This window comes from Dermochelys coriacea, chromosome 15 (assembly GCF_009764565.3).
Source record: "Dermochelys coriacea isolate rDerCor1 chromosome 15, rDerCor1.pri.v4, whole genome shotgun sequence".
Taxonomy (NCBI): Eukaryota; Metazoa; Chordata; order Testudines; family Dermochelyidae; genus Dermochelys; species Dermochelys coriacea.
This window is the reverse complement of record NC_050082.1, coordinates 15,860,762-15,883,788: the sequence shown is the minus strand read 5'-3', so window position 1 is coordinate 15,883,788 and position 23,027 is coordinate 15,860,762. Positions and strand designations below refer to the sequence as shown.

Sequence of the window (23,027 nt, the reverse complement as noted above, 5' to 3'; positions counted from 1 at the left end):
TGGAGCAAGGGGCAGAGAAGGAATAGCAGATCAACATCCCATGGGGACAACAGAAGGGAAGACAGACAGATAGCCAAGTGCCGACAGCTTCAGTCAGTACTCCCAGAGGAAGTGTTGGTTTCACCAGATGAAATTAATACACAGAAGTCCTTACTGAGGCATTCAGATGTGACATTGTTTGGGGGGGGTCTGGTGATATGGCAGATGTGTAAAGTAGTGAATCATATGTTTACACGTAATTAGGTCTGCATTGACAAGCCAGGTTTTCCTTTTGTTTAATAATTTCCTACATTAACATCAAAGACCTTGTTTTTTATAATGCAAACACATTTCCCTTTTTGTTTTGCTTTGCGTTAACATCAAACACAAAACCGTGAGTCCCACACAAAGAGCACATATTCCTGTTCCATTCCTTTATAGCCTCCAAAAATGGATACAACTTTAATAGGAGAAGGAGACATTCCTCATTTGGATTTCTTCTGGTAATTTATCCTATGTGATCACGTTTGCCTTTGCAAACTCTGCTGATACTGGATAACTTGATTCTGCATGTTACTTTTGCAATAATTTATGATTTGTATTACAGTAGAGCTTAGGAACACCCATCAAGGATCAGGGCCTGTTGTGCTAAGCACTGTACAGACGGCTCAGTGGAATGTTGTCGAGCTTTTGATTGACAAGTAGGGTGCTTTCTGCAGTATTTTGCCATTTAGATTCCAGGCCATATGCATATTTTATTGGTTATATAACTTAAAGGCACACCATCAACTTAAATGTGCTCCAAGATGAAACTTCGTATAAAAAAAAAAAAAAAAGAAGCTGTGATAAAACTTAGGGCCAATAGAAACATTGTCACAAATTTAAAAAAATGCAGGGAAACCAGTTGTCTTAAAATACACAAACATTTCCGTATAATATGTGAGACCCAAACATTATATCACTAGTAACTTGAAAGTGAAGTTAATTTAGCTGATTTTATTCATTATCTAAAGTGAAAGAAATGAAAGGATAAACAAGGATTGTCAAGGGGGTGTGGTGGAGGAGGAATAGTATTGTTAAGGGTTCTTTCACTTTGCGTGAATGCTAATTTTCAGAGAAGATGACACTTCAGTTATAAACAATGTGTTGATAACTGCATTTAATATGTAACATTAAACCTTCTGGCTTCTGCATATAATGCAATGGTCTTATCATTTTGTTATGGGATAACTTTCTTGAAAATTATGTAAATTAAGGTATTTATAATGGTATTTTCCTTTCACAAAAAGAAATTCATGTCAATAATTTCCACTGAGAGCTTTACTACTGTCAAACACAGTTTTTTGTTTTCCTTCTTGTTAGGTTATTGAACAGCACCAAGTTCTTGGAAACCTTTGACAGAGAATGACAGGGTTTTTTTCGATTAAAGCTGATGAAGAAATATTTTTAACATAAGTTTCTTCATTTCCTTAAGGCCGAGCACCTGACACTAAAACTCTGAATTTGGAGACAATTGGGGTGAAAATTAACTCTGAAACTGGAAAGATCATTGTTGATGCCAGTGAAGCTACTTCTGTTCCTCACATATATGCAATTGGAGACATTACAGAGGTACAATGTCTACATAAACTATTTTACAATAACAGGAAGCTGAACTTTGTTCCTGACTTATAACTAGTGACCAGATGTCATTATGCTTTAACATATATATTGTGTTTTGGTCTTTTTTCACTTTGTACAATGTTATGCCAGCCACCTGGATCAGTAATTTCTTTAACCAAAATCTTGTGAAGTATCTCTGTATTAGATTATTGCTGATGATTATCAGGAAATGCATTACTAGGCAGAAGTTAATAATCTTTTTAATATTGTTTTATCCCTTCAAATAAATGTCATCTTGTAGTTACTGAATGTTGAGTTAAAATATATATAACTACTAGAGCTGAATGAATAAGTCTCAATATGTCTATGGAATGACAGTGACAATTTCAGTGAATATTTTATTTTTTTGGGCGTTTTTTTAATTTAATTAGTTAATTGTGATTGGTCACGTGACACTTTCTCTTCCCTGATATGGAATGCTTCTGGCACAAGAATCAGCATCTCTGAATTTTAAAGTTTTATTGCCCCAAATATTCATGCATGTGGTTCTGCTTCTCTGTGAACATTCATGCCACGTAAAACTCAATTGCTCAGAAGTTCATGGCAAGAGAACATAAAAGGGGGACAAGCATTCTTGAAGCTCATTCAGTAATTAGTCAAACAAAATGAGCAAAACAAATAGTCACAGATTCTTGCAGCATTAACTCAATTCTAATAATAATCTACAAAATGTGCTATGATAATAGTTTCTTGCACCTGTCGGAATGAACTTCAAGGCACAATGCCAGATGTTTTCAGTTGCGTAAAAACTCAGTGTGTCCAGTATAAACTGAGCATCTAGAAATGAGTTGTCTTCGTAAAATGTTTAATTGTGTATGTCTGCATTATAAGCTTCACAGTTATAGCAAGTCCTCTCACCGGTATATCAGATTGCTTTGCTTCCCAAAGCACATCTTATAAATATTTGAGATAAGACAATACGTGTAATATATGGGCAAGGTACAGCTTTCGCTCCGCTACCACTGAAGTTAGTAGCAGTTGAGTGCATCAGTGCTTTTCAGGATTGGTCCTTATATACTTGAGACATCTTTTTTTCAAAAAGGTTTAAATACTGTGATGACATCCAAGGGGTATATACAGTAAAAATTGAAAGATCTTTAAACGATTCGTGATTCTGCCACATTTAAACAATACAGTTGTCCCAGCCCTTCCAAGAGGTATGGTATGTTACAGAATGTCCTGAGAATAGTCATCCACATTCCTAACTAGGACTCTGGAACCAGAGACACATCTCATAAATCTACCTCTCCACCTTTGACCTCTTCCCCTCCATCTAGGCTCACAGCTCTTCCTGTTTGTGTCTCTCTGATGTCTTCTCTGGGATGACCTGTTACTTCCTTCAAACTGTCAAAACTGAACTATTACTTTCCTCCTAAACCCTCTCCCCTCCCCATTTCTCCATCATTGTTGACAACTTCATTATCATTCCCCACCACTCAGACTCTCACCTTTAGAGGTTATCTTTGATTTCTCAGACCCAGATTCTCACCATATCTTATCAGTTCTCCCTCTGTGACATCTCTAGAAGTTCGCCCCTTCCACTCAGTACCTCTTTCAAATCCCTGGTTCATGCCATGGTTGTCTCTCCTGACCTCCTGATTCCTCCCCGCCACACACACACACACACACACACACACACACATGCTCCAAATGTATTCTGGGTTGGGGGGTTTTTTTGGCCTCCTTCCTCTGAACCATCAGGGATGGCCACAGCTGGAGATGGGACACTGGATGGGATATGCCTGTGCTCTGAGATGGTACTAAGAGCTCTCTCTCTCTCTCAGCTGGCTGGTTTTTGTTCAGATGCTCAGGATAGTGCTGGGAAAGAATTTTCTTCCAGGTCAGCTTGGCATTGGCCAGGGTGTGCAGGGGATCGCTTTCCTTTGCAGTGTGATGCGCAAGTCGCTTGCTAGGATCATCTGGGTACATCTCACTTAATCAGTGCCCTGCCATTGGTCTCTCCTATTCGCTGCCTGTGGCACACAATAGTTTAGTCTCCTGAGGGCTGTGTAATATTTTACTTTTGGTTGTTGGGTTTCATGTGTGACTAGCCAGGTGGTAGTGATTGTCTGTGATATGCAGGAGGTCAGACTAAATGATCGGGTGATCCCTTCTGGCCTTAAACTCTGTGGTTTTAACCTTTCTTCTCTTGAATCTTTCCAATTCAGAAGCTAGAGGCCTCGTAGATAGAGCACTGGACTGGGACTCAGAAAACTGGGTTCTGTTCATGGTGCCACTGCTGATCTGCAGTATGACCTTGGGCAAACCACTTCAGCTATCTCTGCTTCGCTCCCCTTCCACACATTGTTTTTTTTCCCATGTGACTTACCCTGCTGGGCTGGGTGCCTCTCCCCTTTTCTTCTATCTTCATTTCACTGTTCAAAAATGTCAGCACTTAAAAGCTTCATTCATGTTCTACTGTGACTCATGTTCTCTCTTGTCTCTCCTTTTCCTATTCTGATGCTGTGTGTCTCATTTAGGTTGTAAGCTCTTCAGAGACTCTGAACTAACAGTGGTACTCTCATTTTTACGCTATGCCAAGCCCACTGTGGTTTTCCACCAGTCTGCTCCCCCCAAACGTAGTTGGCAGCATTTCAGTGGTATTGTAAGTGCATAACTTGTGATGTGCATTAGGGTCCTTTGAGATGCAGGGTGCATTTGACAGCTGTTATCTCTTAAAAGTCACTCTCGGCCCTCATTTCCCAAACTCATGTTGCATAGACACTAACTTGCTACTAAATATTAAGAGTTCAATGGATAAGTTTATCCACAAATTAAACCCCACTCACTTATTCAGAATGAGTATTGTCATTTTTAAGATGTACCTGGCTGGTGCAAATGTAGAATTGTGTGCATGGTTGTGCTCTTGTTTGGAAAATTAGACCATAAATTCATCTGAACTATTCACTTGTATAAACTTCTCAGGGGTGCATCCAGCGCTCTTGAAAAGGTCTCAGAACCCTTTAAGTGAATAGTGGTTTTGTTTGGGGGGTTTTTTTAACTGACAAATGAAATCTCATTAGTTTCTTCGTTATCAGTAATCGTGAGGGGTTGAGGCGGTAGATTTTGTCTGAGCTGGCAAATATATGTGACAGTTTTGCAAGTCTGGTATAAATTTTATGCTTGTTAAAATCCTCTCTCCCATATCATTCTTCCTGAAGAAGCACAGTACATGCACCAGAGAAGTGTTGTTATAATGATATTTAACATACGTAGGAGCCGCTGTAAATCCGCTTCTTCAAAGGTACTGTATGTTGCTTTGATAGGGTGTTCTGAATAGAAATAAGACCAAAAATATGAGTCATGTTAGAACAAATATACAGCACTTCAAAGCTTCTAAAATTCTCCTAGGAGGCCTTAAATGTTTAATATGTTGAAAGGATTCTTATGAACAATTCAAATCAATGATAATCAACTGAGTAGTTGTACACATGACTGCAAAGTGAGTGTTGACTTCAAATATTTACCAGGGAAGGTCTTAAAGCTGTTGTTTTATGAGAAATTGTGCTTTATCTGCATGGATGTTTTAGTAATTAGTTGGGTTTTGTGGAATGCATGGCAGTGCTTTCACAATTTTATCTCTCGTTCCAATCTTCTATTCATTTCTGGAATGCCAAAACAACATCTGTATTTCCTGCTACAGAAATGATTGGCAGACATTTTTCAGGCAAATGTATGTAAGAAAAAACAAATGGCAAACTTCATCTGGTAAATGACATTTACAGATCTTGGAAGTGAAAATGCTATGTTTGAAAAGCCATTATTTGATGGATCTTTTTAAACAACAAAAAAAAAAAGCAGGGGTTTGCCGTTCCATGATTTGTCATGGGTTGTGGAGAAAAACAGGCTAGTTTTCATTAACCTATAAAGCATGTGCATCAGGTACAATATATATAAGCACTTACAATACTAAATTGTTTGCATTTGACTTTCGGTATGGAAATCTGTGACTCCATCACTACTCAGTGAGTGAGTATTAACATAGAGAATCCAAGTTTAAAGGAGGTGCAATGGATGGTGGAGGAGACAATAAAATCCAAGGAAAATTGCAAGAAAATTTGTAGTTCAGCTGATATTCGCATGTGCGCAGAAGTGATTCACAGTTAATACTATATACATAGAAATCTTATGGATAAGCTGGGAGGAGGGAATTAATCCAAGTATCATTAGATGCCCCAAATGTTTTACAATAGTCAATAAAAGTTTGAAAAGCTTGGGTGGGTAGAGTGGGAAATCTTGGTTTTGATATTTGCTGAATCCCGTTTCTAAGGTAGTGGTTAGTTGGAATACTAGGAAGGAAACACAATTAGATTGCAAAAGTATTGGGGCAGCCACCTAATGGCTTTGAGTGAATCTGAGAAGTATGACATCTAGATGGGACCTAAATCCATCAGCCATGGTCCTTTATAAAACATCAGCTCTACCTCTCAAAAAATCTTCCAGCTACTGCCTCTTCACTTCCTCACATCATTTCTCCACTTAGCTTCTTCATCTCTTTCCCACCCCAGGCAGACTTTTTCCTGTCCCTTTCCCTTCATGGATTCCTTGACTTTGAATGGACTCTTGGGGCTTGTCTGGACTAGAACTTAAAGGTGTGTTGTTAGGACTTGTTAGCTCATATAACCTCATATCCTAGATAAATCCTTGGGTAATCAGTGCTATGTTTTGACTTCAGACTGCTGGGTGAGATCGCAAACTCTTGCGCCTCTCTAGCTGCCATCACTGGGGAAAACCCTGACTTACAGCTGAAGCAAACTTTTTTTTAATCTCTTCTCAGGGGCGCCCTGAACTGACGCCTACGGCGATAGCTGCAGGAAAGCTGCTGGCTCAACGTCTGTTTGGCCAGTCTTCAGAACTGATGGATTATGACAACGTGAGTTGTTACTTTTTTTTTTCAGTATTAATTATAATGGTTAAAAACAAAACCCAACATGCTAGTAAATGGACAAGAATCATTTTTTTTTAATTTGGGATCCAGCTTTTCAGACTGGGTGCACTGAAACTAGAACTCTTCTTGCTGTTGCAAAAGTCTCCATATCAAATCATCTATTTTTGTAGCTGCTAAATGCCTAGTGAGTGTCTTTCATCATATGGTTCAACTGTAACATTTGGGGTTGTTTTATGATGTGCCAGGTACCCACTACAATTTTCACTCCTCTGGAATACGGTTGTGTAGGACTATCAGAAGAAAAGGCAGTGGAACATTATGGACTGGATAACTTAGAGGTATTAAAATTTTTAATTGTGTAACTAGGACTTAGTTTCATCATGGAGAGATGGGAACTTTTCCCTGTGGAAACTATGGTAACAAGTAAAAGTGATTTTTGTGCAGCCATTGGTCTAGATCCCCAAGCCACTACTCCACATGGTTAGGAAGATTGAACGTAACTGCTCCAGAGACACCAAGGACCTCGATTTCAAAAGCAGGTGGTGTAACACGTAACTGGGGAAACCAAATTACTATTTTAATGAGTGATAAGTTACAGCCGTCATTAAATGAAACTGCTACATCCCATTTGAGTCTTCAAAATTAGCTGCCCAGCTGCCTTATTCACCTAAAGGTTTCTGACGTCCCCTAGAACTTTCAGGTAAACAGATTTATACTATAGTTCCATTTGTTTGATTGAAAATACACTGGTCTGGTATACTTATACACTGCACACTGATGAATAAAATTGCTTCAGGAATACATTCACATTCCCACAAGCCATGATGAGTTGCGTGTGAGTTGCAATGCACCATTGCTGGTGAGGAAGTTAAGAATCATTGTTTCTATTCACCTGCTGCACTGTTATAACAAATCAAGATTCCAGTTAGCACTTTGCAAAAGAAATGTAGGGGTCTCTTTATTCAGTCTTCAAAGAAAGGTCATCTTGGTGTAACGCTTCATACTGTGGAAATGGAAATTGTAATAATTGGCAGCTCCCTAATTCATGTGCAGTCAGTTACTGATACATTCTTGGTTACCTTGATACTCAATTTATGCTTTGAAATCAACATTAGGCTTTAGTGCTTTTATCACTTCTACTGTAATTCATTGCTTTCTGGGTCTTAACACCACCTGAAGGACCATAAATGGCAACAAAGCAATTGTTCTTTCCAAGCAATTGATTTTTGCATACAGCATTTGGCTTAGCTATGGCTATAGGTGAACCTCATTATACTGCAAGAAAGAGATTGGTTGGTTTAAAAAATTACTGGACAGTCTTGAAAAATTACCCTTTCAATTTCCCTGCAGTACATGATTACAGATATGAAGAGCTTACAGTTTTTCATACGCTCAAAAACTTAGGAATTCCCTCACCTTTTGGTCAAAAGAGGTCTGAATCAAAATAAGATCAGATGATTACTTTGAATTCAGGACACTAGAAATGAGTAATCTGACTTGTATAAATAGCTGAGCTTTCTGTGAAAAAGAAAAGGAGTACTTGTGGCACCTTAGAGACTAACAAATTTATTTGAGCATAAGCTTTCGTGAGCTACAGCTCACTTCATCGGATGCATTTGGTGGAATTCCACGAAAGCTTATGCTCAAATAAATTTGTTAGTCTCTAAGGTGCCACAAGTACTCCTTTTCTTTTTGCAAATACAGACTAACATGGCTGCTGCTCTGAAACCTGTGAAAAAGATGTTTTCTACTCTTGGTCTTGCTTTCCATGTGTACTTTTTATCACAGTAACTGCATATCTTGTAAGCTTTAAAAAGAAATCTAGCCCACTAATTAATGCTGTTATAAAAACCAATCTTGGTCTATTTTTCTGTTTATACAGCACTAGTGTATAGTACCAATTGTGTGCAATAATAATAATCATGATGTTATCATTTCAAATGTCTGGTAGTTATAGAATAATATATTCTAACAAGGAATCTTAATATTCATTTTTCCCAATCAGGTATACCATGCATATTATAAACCTTTGGAATTTACAGTGGCTGAAAGAGAGATAACTCAGTGTTACATAAAAGTAAGTGTTCAGAACTTTTAACTTTTATTAAAACAAGTGATATGGTCTATATTTTGCTTTAGGAACAAAAAACATTTGTCAGATTGCTGAAAAACTTTCTCAAAATTGATGGGTTCTTTTCCCAATCAACAACCTTTTTTTCTCTAGCCATAGTCTCACACTTTTGATATTCCTCTCATAACACTTTACATCTTCAAAGCACTTGATGAGGAGTTAGCAGTTCTCACTGCTGATAGAGCGCTCCACAGACAACACATTCAGTTCTTAGGGAATTTCTGAATATTTATTCAGATCAGGATATTATTGTGCCTTCTTTTTTCTTTAAGACAAGGGAGGCAGTTCTTCATCAGCTAAATGTAATCTTTGAATTGTCGTCCCATTTGTCCTTATAAAACAAGCCACAAAGGCCTCCCTGTTTTACACCAGAGCTTCAGACCTGAAGCAAATCTCATTTTTTGGAACAGTTCATTTACTCTGATTGTAAGGTTTGCAGGCCCACTTGACTGTAGAAAGAAGTTTGGCTAGGATGAAGCATAGTATCAGTGGAATATCTGGTACATTTTTATGTCAGGGGGGACTAACTTCTACCTTTGCAGTGGTATGAATGTATTGACCTAATAGGTCCATCTCAAAGTATTATGCTTCTAACATCCTATGCCTACAATATGCCAGACACTGATAGTTGAAGGGATTTCCCTCTATACATTTTATCAAATGCAAGCTACAAAAACTGTTAGGTTGCTTTTATCAATGTCATGTCCAGCATAAGAAGTGAAGTGTCATTACTTCTCCTCAGCCATTACGTTTAGATAAAGGTAATGGTAGCGCAGTATTTGAGGACAAGATGGCAGTGTTACAATATCTGCTGAGAGTCACTGTGTAGATGATGCTTATTAAACTCTCCCACAAAACAAGTGAATAAACATTAAACTTGCAGTTGACTTTGAACCTCTGTGAGAGGTTTTTTGTTGTTTACGAGCTTTTCGATATTAAGGAACGTCTTATCAGGAGTACTGCTGTTATACAGCGGTGATGAATGAATCCAGAGTCCCTATGCAGCCTTTAACAGTCCAGGCTGCGTAGCAGAGCCTTTTGGACCAGTGGCGATTCAGTGCCTGATACAGATGCTCAGCTACAAAAGGAGATTGTCACTATTCTTAGAGTGAAAGTGCTAAGATGCTGTCCTGTATAATCCACTTTCCAACGTTGTTCTGGAACACAGGTGAGTATTCAGTGAGTCAGGCCTCCACACTCTTAATTGCCCACAGCAGATTCAACACTCTTCGCTCCTTCCTGGGCTTGAGTAACTTTAAAAAAAGTCACTTTGCATATATGGTAAATGTACCTACCCAGATAGTCTGCCATAAATGTTCTTTGACTGAATTATAATGGCACGGGATGGCCTGTGGTCAATGGTGACCATCTTTGGAAGTTCAGCTAATCAGCTGCCAAGAATTCCCATGTGACCAGCCTGTATCTCAGTCAGAGAAGTGCTAACTTGGACAATCTGGGTCAAAATGAGGTTAGGATGGGTATTGGACTACAAGGACATTTGTAAGACATCACCTGATTACTTTAAATCATTGTTTACTGATGACTCGCTAAAGTCTGCAGGATGCGCCACAGAGAAGCCTGAAGTGTTGGGAATGTAGATTAAAACCTCAGTTCAGCAAATCATTTAAGCCCATGTGTAAATCTCAGTGAAGTCAGTGGGATTTAAGCATTGGTTAAATGCTTTGCTCCATAGGGGATAGGCAGCTGAACTAGTACTTTGGGGAAGCCCAGCTTCATGCCCCGTCTTCAGACTTTCTAAGAAAAGCTTTCTGTGATGTTTTGTATTCAGATGGTATGCCTGCGAAAAAAAGAGCAACGGATTGTTGGCCTTCATTTCATTGGACCAAATGCAGGTGAAGTGATTCAAGGATTTGCTCTTGGAATAAAGTAAGTACAAAGGAATGTCTCTACTTTTAAAGCCTGCTTTTTAAGTTATTGTAAGATTATAAAAGATATCTGCTGAATTTTGGCAACTCTATAAAGAATCAATGTTTTATGTTACTTTTAGGTAGTATCACACATTTTCACTAAAATACTGTAGTTCTTCATTACAATATACTGGATTTAGTTAAAGAAATAATGGCTATAGTTAAGGAACAACTGAGGCAAAGTGTATGATTGGCCAGACATTGTTACACCAAAAAGTCAACTTAAGTGTCCATCTATTAAGTTTGGTTCCTTCGAAGAATGACAGAGAAGCCTTTCCCAGCATTCCGCCCACAAGGCAGGAAATGGTTGTATAAACCTGCACAACCCTTTTCTTTAAAAAAAAAAAAAAAAAAAAAAAAAAAAAAAGTTCACTTTGATGTGTTGTCCATGAGAGGCCTCCTTATACCAGTCGGGTCTCCTAAGGATCTCTACCCTTTAAATGACAGGTTTCAGAGTAGTAGCCATGTTAGTCTATATTTGCAGACAGCCCCCAACCTGAAGCAAATACTCACCAGCAACCACACACCACACAACAGAACCACTAAGCCAGGAACCTATCCTTGCAACAAAGTCCGTTGCCAACTCTGTCCACATATCTATTCAGGGGACACCATCATAGGGCCTAATCACATCCGCCACACTATCAGAGGCTTGTTCACCTGCGCATCTACCAATGTGATATATGCCATCATGTGCCAGCAATGCCCCTCTGCCATGTACATTGGTCAGACTGGACAGTCTCTACGTAAAAGAATAAATGGACACAAATCAGACATCAAGAATTAAAATATTCAAAAACCAGTCGGAGAACACTTCAATCTCTCTGGTCACTCGATTACAGACCTAAGAGTGGCTATACTTCAACAAAAAAACTTCAAAAACAGACTCCAACGAGAGACTGCTGAATTGGAATTAATTTGCAAACTGTTCCTCAGACGTTCTTGTCAACTGCTGGAAATGGCCCACCTTGATTATCACTACAAAAGGTTTTCTTCCTCCTCCCACTCCCCCCGCTCTCCTGCTGGTAATAGCTCATCTTAAGTGATCACTCTCATAGATTCATAGATACTAAGGTCAGAAGGGACCACTCTGATCATCTAGTCCGACCTCCTGCACAGCGCAGGCCACAGAATGTCACCCACCACTCCTATGAAAAACCTCACCCATGTCTGAGCTATTGAAGTCCTCAAATCATGGTTCAAAACTTCAAGGAGCAGAGAAGCCTCCCTCCAGTCAACCATGCCCCATGCTACAGAGGAAGGCAAAAAAACCTCCAGGGCCTCTCCAATCTGCCCTGGAGGAAAACTCCCTCCCGACCCCAAACATGGCAATCAGCCAAACCCTGAGCACATGGGCAAGATTCACCAGCCAGATACCCAGGAAAGAATTTTCTATAGTAAATCGATCCCATCCATCTAATATCCCATCTCAGGGGATTTGGCCTATTTACCCTGAATATTTAAAGATAAATTACTTACCAAAATCCCATTATCCCATCATACCATCTCCTCCATAAACTTATCGAGTAGAATCTTAAAACCAGATAGATCTTTTGCCCCCACTGCTTCCCTTGGAAGGTTATTCCAAAACTTCACTCCTCTGATGGTTAAAAACCTTCGTCTGATTTCAAGTCTAAACTTCCTGGTGGCCAGTTTATACCCATTTGTTCTTGTGTCCACATTGGTGCTGAGCTGAAATAATTCCTCTCCCTCTCCTATATTTATCCCTCTGATATATTTATAGAGAGCAATCATATCTCCCCTCAACCTTCTTTTAGTTAGGCTAAACAAGCCAAGCTCCTTAAGTCTCCTTTCATAAGACAAGTTTTCCATTCCTCGGATCATCCGAGTAGCCCTTCTCTGTACCTGCTCCAGTTTGAATTCATCCTTTTTAAACATGGGAGACCAGAACTGCACACAGTATTCTAGGTGAGGTCTCACCAGTGCCTTGTATAACGGTACTAAAACCTCCTTATCCCTACTGGAAATGCCTCTCCTGATGCATCCCAAAACCGCATTAGCTTTTTTCACAGCCGTATCACATTGGCAGCTCATAGTCATCCTATGATCAACCAATACTCCAAGGTCCTTCTCCTCTTCCGTTACTTCTAATTGATGCGTCCCCAACTTATAACTAAAATTCTTGTTATTAATCCCTAAGTGCATAACCTTACACTTCTCACTATTAAATTTCATCCTATTACTATTACTCCAGTTTACAAGGTCATCCAGATCCTCCTGTATAATATCCCGATCCTTCTCCGAATTGGCAATACCTCCCAGCTTTGTATCATCTGCAAACTTTATTAGCACACTCCCACTTTTTGTGCCAAGGTCAGTAACAAAAAGATTAAATAAGATTGGTCCCAAAACCGATCCCTGAGGAACTCCACTGGTAACCTCCCTCCAACCTGACAGTTCGCCTTTCAGTAGGACCCGTTGCAGTCTCCCCTTTAACCAATTCCTTATCCACCTTCTGATGTTCATATTGATCCCCATCTTCTCCAATTTAACTAATAATTCCCCATGTGGCACGGTATCAAATGCCTTACTGAAATCTAGGTAAATTAGATCCACTGCATTTCCTTTATCTAAAAAATCTGTTACTTTTTCAGAAAAGGAGATTAGGTTGGTTTGGCACGATCTACCTTTTGTAAAACCATGTTGTATTTTGTCCCATTTACCATTGACTTCAATGTCCTTAACTAATTTCTCCTTCAAAATTTTTTCCAGGACCTTGCATACTACAGATGTCAAACTAACTGGCCTGTAGTTACCTGGATCGCTTTTTTTTCCTTTCTTAAAAATAGGAACTATATTAGCAATTCTCCAATCATTCGGTACTATTCCTGAGTTTACAGATTCATTAAAAATTCTTGCTAATGGGCTTGCAATTTCAGGTGCCAATTCCTTTAATATTCTTGGATGAAGATTATCTGGGCCCCCCGATTTAGTCCCATTAAGCTGTTTCAGTTTCGCTTCTACCTCTGATATGGTAATATCTACCTCTATATCCTCCTTCCCATTTGTCATGCTACCATTATCCCCAAGATCCTCTTTAGCCTTATTAAAGACTGAGGCAAAGTATTTGTTTAGATATTGGGCCATGCCTAGATTATCTTTAACCTCCGCTCCATCCTCAGTGTTAAGCGGCCCCACTTCTTCCTTCTTAGTTTTCTTCTTATTTATATGGCTATAGAACCTTTTACTATTGGTTTTAATTCCCTTTGCAAGGTCCAACTCTACTCGACTTTTAGCCTCTCTGACTTTATCCCTACATCTTCTGACCTCAATTAGGTAGCTTTCCTTGCTGATCCCTCCCATCTTCCACTCCCTGTATGCTTTCTGCTTCTTCATAATCACCTCTCTAAGATGCTTGCTCATCCAGCTTGGTCTACAACTCCTTCCTATGAATTTTTTCCCCTTTCTTGGGATACAGGCTTCCGATAGCTTCTGCAGTTTTGATTTAAAGTAATCCCAGGCCTCAACTGCCTTTAGATCCATAAATTCTTCAGTCCAATCCACTTCCCTAACTAATTGCCTTAATTTTTGAAAGTCAGCCCTTTTGAAATCAAAAACCCTAGTTGCAGATTTATTTTTGTTAATCCTTCCATTTAGTTTGAACTGAATTAGCTCATGATCACTTGAGCCAAGATTGTCCCCTACAACCATTTCTTCTATGAGGTCCTCGCTACTCACCAAAATTAAATCTAAAATGGCATCCCCTCTAGTCGGTTCAGCAACTACTTGATGAAGGAATCCATCAGCTATCGCATCTAGGAAAATCTGAGCCCTATTATTATTACTAGCACTGGTCCTCCAGTCTATATCTGGGAAGTTAAAGTCTCCCATGATCACGCAGTTTCCATTAGTATTTACTTTATTAAAGACATTAAAAAGGGCTCTATCCATAACCAAATTAGATCCCGGAGGTCTATAGCACACCCCAAGCACTATCGCAGGAGAGGCTTTACTAGTTTTCTTCCCCAATGTAATTTTTGCCCAGACAGACTCTGTCTTATCCATTGCATCGCTTCTTATTTCTTTACATTCTAACTCATCGTTGATATACAATGCTACTCCACCCCCTTTACCTTTGTTTCTGTCTTTCCTAAAGAGCACATACCCTTCAATACCTGTAGTCCAGTCATGACTACTATTCCACCATGTTTCTGTTATCCCTATAATATCTGGTTTCACTTCCTGCACCAGTAGCTCTAGTTCCTCCATTTTGTTACCTAGACTCCTCGCATTGGTGTATAAACATCTTAATTTTTGCTGTTTGGCCTCGCTCACATTTTGTACCCTATTAGGCACAGTCATTCTACAGCCAGTATAACCTATTAGACTAGTATCCACACCGCCCTCGCTCCTTATATACATTCTCCTACCCATGGCTGTATCCTTTCTTACTTCATCTTCTTCCCTCTCAATGCTAAAATCTGGCGTGGAGATTCTCTGGACATCTCCCATCCATCTCCCCCCAATTCCTAGTTTAAAGCTCTCTTTATCAGTTGTGCCAGCCTCGATCCTAGAAGTCTATTTCCTTCCCTACTCAGATGAAGTCCATCCCGAGAGAACTGACCTCTGTCCGTGAATGCCTCCCAGTGGCCATACATCCCAAAGCCCTCCTTATAGCACCACTGCCTAAGCCATCTGTTGACAGTCATAATCTTGTCACACCTTTGTTGCCCTTCTCTAGGAACAGGAAGGATCCCGCTAAAGATCACCTGAGCCTCAATTTCCTTAAGCGTCTTCCCCAGCCTAGCATAGTCTCCCTTGATACTTTCCAGCGAGAATCTGGCTGTATCATTTGTTCCCACATGAAGGATAATTAGGGGATTCTTTCCCGCTCCCTTGAGGATCCTTTTCAACCTCAGGTCTACATCCTGTATCTTAGCACCCGGAAGACAGCACACCCTTCTATTCTCAGGATCAGCTCTAGTTACAGGCCTGTCTATTCTTCTCAATAAAGAGTCCCCGATCACATAGACCTGCCTTTTCCTGGTGACAGTGCTATTCTCCAGTCTCTCCCCTGTTCCCTCTGGCTGCAAGTTCTTTCCATTCCTATTTTCCCTTACAATTCTCTTCAACCCATCCTGTATCCTCCTGGGGCTCATATTTGGTGTAGTCTCCCTTGACTCTTCCCCTTTTTCTATAGGGCTAGCCTCTCTTCTCTTCTTCCTTACCCTTCCACCTTCAGCGACTACCTGCTGAGCCCCTTCATTTTCCAACTCTGCAAACCTGTTCCTAAGCTCTATTTCTCCTTCACTAGCCCGTCTTTTCCTCTGCCTGGTTCTTTGAGTCACATGTTTCCACTGACCACTTTCCTCATCCAGTCTCTCCTCAAAATTCCCCAGCCCTGCTTCCATCCGTGAGTCTGAGCTTTTCCCTTCAGATACCTCATATCTTTGCTCCATCATCTGCTCAAACCCCTTCCTAAACTCAACCAGACTTTCCACCTGCATCTCCAAACCTCGGATCTTTTCCTCCATCAGCTCTATCAGACGGCATTTCATGCAGACAAAACTCTTACCGGTTCCCCCCTCCAGGATCATGTACATACCACAGCTTCCACATCCAGTCATCCTCAATGTGTCTTTCACTGCAGGAGTCACTCCCACAGCTTCCTCTGTATCTGTCATCTCCTTCCCACCTAAATCCTGTTAATCTGGGAAACACAAGCCACACCAAAAAGACCACCCCCCCAGCAAAAGCAAACCCCAAACAAGCACAATCCAAACCCCCCTTCCAAACTCCCACTCAAACTCCCCTGTTTAGAGCTCTGTTTGCTAGCTCCTGTGCCGCTGCAGCTGTCTGGGAGAGACAGAGAGCTGACAGAGAGCTGTCTGTTTCTCCTTACAGTGTGTATGCTAACACCCATTGTTTCATGTTCTCTGTGTATATAAATCTCCCCACTGTATTTTCCACTGAATGCATCCGATGAAGTGAGCTGTAGCTCACGAAAGCTTATGCTCAAATAAATTTCTAAGTCTCTAAGGTGCCACAAGTACTCCTTTTCTTTTTACCCTTTAAATGTGCCACCTTCCAGATCCTGATTCAAGTCTAGCCACCATCTGACTTAAATGAGAGTAGACAACTACTTCATTGCCTGGGGCCCTATATGAGCTTTTATGCTTCAGGACATAAGCCAACTGCTAAGTGAGAAGGTGAGGAAGAAGCTTCTCCTATGTGTGGGGAGTTCTTTCATAATTTCCCATTATATGGAGATTTTACTCCTTCTGAAACCAGCCACTGAGACAGACAGGACACTGGATTAGGTGAACCATCGGTCTGATGTAGAATGAGAGTTTGTTTTCATTGATAGTGAGGCACTTTCTCCTCTTGGGTTGAGTCCCCTGCCTTCCTTTCACTCCTAGCTTGAGAAACGATCCTAGGTCCTCTCTCTAAAGTGCAGAACATCACCGCTAGATCTGAGATGTGCCCTAATGCTTTTTTTCATTCCTCCCTTTGTCACTGACTTACATCTTCAGAAATGTTTATTATAACGATTAAATGTATAGTTCCGAACGCCATACTATTTTATGAAGATGGCAAACTCTGGTCCCTGAGAAACTTTTTCCTAAGGATAATGTCAGCTAGTTGTCCTAAATGTCATCACCATATTATTATGGCATTGTTGGCTTTTACTTCTGAGTGTAGCATAAATGAAAAGCAGAAAGGACTAAGGCAGCAGGACCACAAGTATCATGTGAGGAATATCTTGGAAATTGTTGACTGCAGTATACCCCAAATATGCATATTTCCAACATGTGTGTAGTTCATTAGTTGCCAGTGGTAGAAATTCTAGTATTGTGTTTTTTAGGAGGTTATCGTTTTGAAGTTTTATCCAAAATAACCAATGCAAAGGAAGTATATGAAACTGGAGCACTTTTCTGCCTTGCCTCTAGCCACAGTAACAGATTTTCAGAAGGTCAAATCTTGGTGTTGGCATACTGCTGTATTTCATAAGTCTTGGATTTATAATGTACAATACAGGCATAGTAAGTCTGAACTGCCATTTCACTTGGTCAAATATTAGCTCTTATTTTATCCCCCATTTAAAAGGATGTCCCCTGCCAAAATAATCTGTGTTCTGGTAACGTGTGGTCTGTGCTGATTTTTATCCTACAGGGATTCGCCAATGCATATGAGATACTAGTGAAGATTTCTTCCTTTTTTCTCAGTATCTAATTTTTCCAGACTTGAAACAATTCTTAAATTTAGATCTTTGATCATGTTGCAGCATTCTCAGAAAATGACTTGACAGGAATAGTGGCACGTTTTAGGTATGACTGCACTGCAGCTGGGAGTGTACCTCTCAACAGGAAAAGACATACTGGCACTAGCTTTGCTCATGCTATAATGCTAAAAAGAACAGTGTGGACATGGCAGCTGAGGCTAACCATCCAAGCCCACCCAACCCCCTTGGTCTGAACTCCTGCTCTGCAGCATCCACACTGCTATTTTAGTGGGCTAGCTCACACAGAGCTAGCGTGAATCTGGGTACCCAGGCTGAGAGGCACACTCCTAGTTGCAGTGTAGACAAACCCTTAAAGGTCACCTAGGTCTAAGCCTCTTGTGGTCAGAAGACTGAAGGAATTGAGCAAGTAGGATTGGCAGGTGCAGAAGTGGAAATCATGGATGCATGCTATGTACCTTTAGGAGAAATTTTCTCTTGTTTGCATTATAGGAAATTGCAAGTGTAAGCACCATACACCATCTGATATTCTGAGAGGGCACTCTCATCTCTCTTCCAGCTGATTTTTGCCTACCATCCAAACTATGATTTTTTCCTACATGGCTACCAGTAGGAAAACCTGATGTCCATCTGCAAATGTTTTAATACCTGAAAGGATGGTCTTGTAGTTAAGAAACTGGACTGTGACTCATGAGATATGGATTTAGTTCCTTGCTTTACCACCTCACTGTGGGACCTTGGGCACATGAGTTACTCTCTGTACCTCAACTCTTCATCTGTAAAAATAAGAATAATAATCCTTCCCTACCTCACAATGTTGTGAAGATAAATTCTTGAATGGTTAGCATGTAAGTACCTTCATAGACTATGGTTGTGTTGGTAATTGTCTCTGCTTTGCTTTTTGGACAATAGCTTCAAATGTAACTTCTCCACTGGCTGTTACTCTAGAAAAAGAGAATAAGGTAAACCCAGTCTGATGCTTTGTGCCATTACAGATGTGTTATGTGTATAGAGTATGACTTTGTTCATTTTGTTTTTTTGGTAGATGTGGCGCTACGTATGGACAGATGATGAGGACAGTTGGCATTCACCCTACCTGTGCTGAGGAAGTAACCAAGTTATATATCACAAAGCGCTCTGGTTTGGATGCAAAGGTCACAGGTTGCTGAGGTTAAGTACAATCCCTGGACAGAAGTTAAAAGCACACAGTAGAACTGAGAAGGAAAAAGAACATTCTGAACTGACACAGCTTTGGTAATCGTAGTCCTGCAGTCAAGGTTTCCTATGTATCACTCCTTCAGTAGATAACAAAAAGCGAATTTTACAATCCCAGCCATACAGTACCTACCTTACGAACTGCCCACACACATCTTTAAAATCAACACAGTACTTAACCTTTAGGAAATAAGATTTATGTTAAAAAGCATCACTTCTGAAGTACCTATGTCCTTTGTCTTGCTGGGAGCTAGAAAAATCATCATTTTCTGTACATCAAAATGTTTCTTGTCCATCACTTGGCATCTAAAGCCATGTAAAACTTAAATGGATGTCACTTTGTTACAGGAACAGTGGCCATCACACTACTAACCATTCCCACCCACTGGCAAATTAATCCCACTTGAATGTCATCCCTCAGAGGAATGCATTGTGAAACGGAGGTGAAGAGGATGCCAGATATTTGGAGCTCTCTGACAGTGAATGTGTGACTTCCGTAGCCAGGGTTTTCCCCATAGAACACCTTGCTACTGACCTCCCCCAAGATTTCATCCATGAGGAATGATGTCCAAATCTCACTGAACTGAACCAGGGTCTCAGATAGTGAGTAGAGAACATGGGCAATAATTCCTTCTCAGCTCTGGCAATATAGATCCCTACTGGTGGTAATCACGAGAGTTCAAAGTCAGGGCTCATTGACAGGAGACAGATCCCAAAGCATATAGCACTAGGTAAGCAGCCTTCAGTGTTTCAGGGAAATGTACCATGTACAGGAATTGGTAATAGAGGAGAATATAAAGTGACCATTAGAATTGTTACAATATTGAGCAAGTTCACTGTTGGCATAGGCAGTGTGTGTCATTGTGGAAGCTCATGTAAAGAATTCCTTTAGAAATGAGGAAATTTTGCCATTTAAACACTTACAGAAAGAACTTTGGGGTTGATGAGAACTTCCCTGCACATTTTTCAAATTGCCAATTAATTTCAGTTCAGATTGAAATGGCAGATCACACAAATTACTACTCCAATGCCAAATAGCAAGCAATACTGAAAATTGGAATTGAACATAGAACGCTGTGTTCACACAGCTCAAATATTTGACATGAATTGGAGTGGATGTATATGATCTGTGGTTTTTTAACATAGATTTTCATTGATAAACTAAAACTGCTGTAACTCTCACAATTAACTTATGGTAGTTGGGATCTGAACTGCATTATATTAAAAATAAAACCAGAAAGGAGATGTACCTGTTCAGAGCTCACCTTAAGATACCTGTCTGCAAACTGTTCTTTCAGCGTATTGCCCAAACTTTCTGTAGGAAGAAAGCATTCACCTAGTGTGAGCTGCTTCTTCTTCATGTTGGCCAGAAGGGGGAGATCCTGACTAACATGTGACAATATAAAAACAAGATAGAAATCCAATAGCAGAGATGCTTTTTCCAAATATTGTTAAATAGGTAGCCTGACAAAGGCAAAACAAAAACACAAACCCTCAGATTTTCATTTCAAGTAGCAATTTATTGCTAATACTGTATTTTGAGAAGTGCAATTACATATTTATTCATAACTCTTTAAAACAATGCATGTGAGAAGGGGAGGGGTTAGTTACAATTCTTTAGAAAGACCCAATAAAAATCAGTCTCTTTCATGCTGTATTTTAAACAGCAATATTTTTGCAAACAAGTTTTGACAGTTTCCTAGCCATCCTAGCCCTGTTAATTGCAAAGTTCTTAAAAACAGTTTGCTGATCATTTATATCTTTGAAACTTTTTTCTTAGGCTGTCCATTTTAAAACCTTGTTAGTTTACTATTTCACTGAGAGTTATACTGTAGACAAGTGGTGGATTTAGTTTGTTTAAAACGTATCTTGCCACCAGAATTGTACAGCATATGCCCCAGAATCTATTGAAAAACTCTGAAGCTTCAGCAGACGTTATCAAAACAAGTGTAATAGTACTTATCAACACACCATCAAGGTGGTATTACAATGAATTACTTTCAGGGATCTGACTTTAAAAAAAAAAAAAACAGAACCAGCACAGGGCTGTGGGGTTTTAAGTGCCTCATTTCCAAAGTTTGACACTGTAAATCTTAAATATGTTATAAATGTATTAAATCTTGATCCTGTAGGTGAAGCAGATAATATACCCTAGCAGTACAGAAAGAGCAAATAGGTTTTCTACTGCTGTTCAAGAAACATAAAAGTAAAAGCTGCATATGATGGGTTACAATATTTCTAAGTTGATTTCACAAAGCTAGAATTTCAAGATACAATTCACAGCTATTGCAGCTTTTCCTAAAAAACAAACAAAAAAAACCCACCATACACACAAATTAAGGATAAATTGCTTCCCAGATCTGTGACTCCTAACATTACAGATTTTAGAGTAGCATGTTCAAACCAGGATTTGTATTGCATAGTCCACAAAAGAGAGGAGTGGTTCAATCAAACGTTGTTGCCTAATGAATAGCATTCTGCATTTCTCATCACATCTGTTGATTTGTTTGAGTCACCACTAAGAACAAGTCTATGGACTTGCAGGTGATAGGAAACATTTTGGGAACGGAAATGTATTTGGTGTACTGCCTTTTTGTTGTTACTCCCTTCATAAAAAATGCTTTGAAAGTGTCATGTTCACACACGCATAGTCAAAACCTCCCTATCTCCTTTGGTAAAAGAGGACATCCTGTGGAAATAATATATTGGAACCAAAACACCTCTGTATATTTTTGAGCAATTAAAAAAAACAGTTTACAGTAAACTTTAAAATTCTTTCAAAATATTTTAGTTGATTTAAATATTGAGCATTTCAGAGCAAAACCTATTTGATCTTTCTCAGCTGCTGTGACATATTATCTGCTTCACCTAGAGCATTTCGGTTTTCAGAGATCTTGCTAGGAGAAACAGCCCTCAATTGGTTATAAGATGTATGTGTGAGAATTTCTAATGATCTCTGTGTTGCACCATGGCATTGCTCGTTCCCTTTGCATGCATTACTCAGGCACCCACTGGTTCAGCCATGGACCATGTTGCTGTTGTACACAGTCCTACCTGTGGAGTTTATGTGCATTATGTGCCATTAGAGAGAGGCCCAGGAGGTGAGATGAGTTAATTTCCCTTCTATCATGAGACTGCCAATGGAAAAAACAACTTGCTGTACTGCAACCAGTAAAGAGATCTGGTGGGAAACTGTCCAAGATTTTATGTGGGGTGTGAAATTAATCCACATCATCACTGTCTGAAGTAGCCATCTAAGGGAGACTTTTTTTGTTTTCAACAATTTATTTTCACATGTTTAGAATCACAATATGGGCTTTTATAGACTCCATGAAAATTGGTCTTGCATCTTAAATTGCATCCTGGCTCTGGTCCTCATTGACTACAACGTGTTGTCCATTGAAGTAAATCTTGATGTACGTTCATAGCTACAAAACACTGATGTGTCAGAACCAAGAGTGAGGCAGAGTAACTGAAAACTACTTGGATTGGTATTATTTTCTTGGTGGATTCCTTGTGTGCTCTCCAGGGATAGCCTTTTGTAATGAAATCAGCCTGTCTAATGTCAAGTGAAAAGTCTGATAGACTGCAAATTATTTACTCTGTGTGTAAGTGAAAGTGTATGTTTAAATGAATACACGCAGTCAGGCTGTCTTCTCGGGGTGCCAACTAATGATGGCTTGTGTGTAAAACCACACAGTGGAGTAGACAAGTCTGAGGATTGCTGGACCCCTATTAAATATATATATATGATCCTGATATTTATTGTTACATTATGGACAAATAAATGATTTTCTTAAAGACTATGTTGCAATGTCTTCGCTTAACTTAATTTACAAGCATGATCTGTGCTTACTGAAAACTTCATCCTAGTGGTCATTAATTAAAAGTGGGGCCTTTTTATTCTAATATTTCTGTTGGTGGGATGCTGATTGGTAAGGAAACTAAAAACAGTCACCAAATGAAATTCAGTGCCTAGAACATGAAGTCGCAGACATACCTCCCAGCTACCTAATCCCTCTA

General features: G+C 39.6%; 1 protein-coding gene across 8 annotated transcripts in view; it reads left to right on the top strand.

Annotated features, from left to right (window-relative positions):
- TXNRD2 (thioredoxin reductase 2) overlaps positions 1–22,805 on the top strand; it is a 60,489-nt gene extending 37,684 nt beyond the window's left edge. For 5 of the 8 annotated variants that reach the window (XM_038372980.2, XM_038372984.2, XM_043498190.1 and 2 more), the window contains 6 exons: positions 1,454–1,590; positions 6,419–6,514; positions 6,775–6,867; positions 8,535–8,606; positions 10,450–10,547; positions 18,835–22,805. In XM_038372980.2, the coding sequence (XP_038228908.1) occupies positions 1,454–1,590; positions 6,419–6,514; positions 6,775–6,867; positions 8,535–8,606; positions 10,450–10,547; positions 18,835–18,958 (620 nt within the window). In that variant the 3' untranslated portion in view covers positions 18,959–22,805. The remainder of the gene's footprint in view (positions 1–1,453; positions 1,591–6,418; positions 6,515–6,774; positions 6,868–8,534; positions 8,607–10,449; positions 10,548–18,834) is intronic. The other 3 variants (XM_043498186.1, XM_043498187.1, XM_043498188.1) reach the window with 3 other exon arrangements.
- The last annotated feature ends 222 nt before the right edge of the window (positions 22,806–23,027 follow it).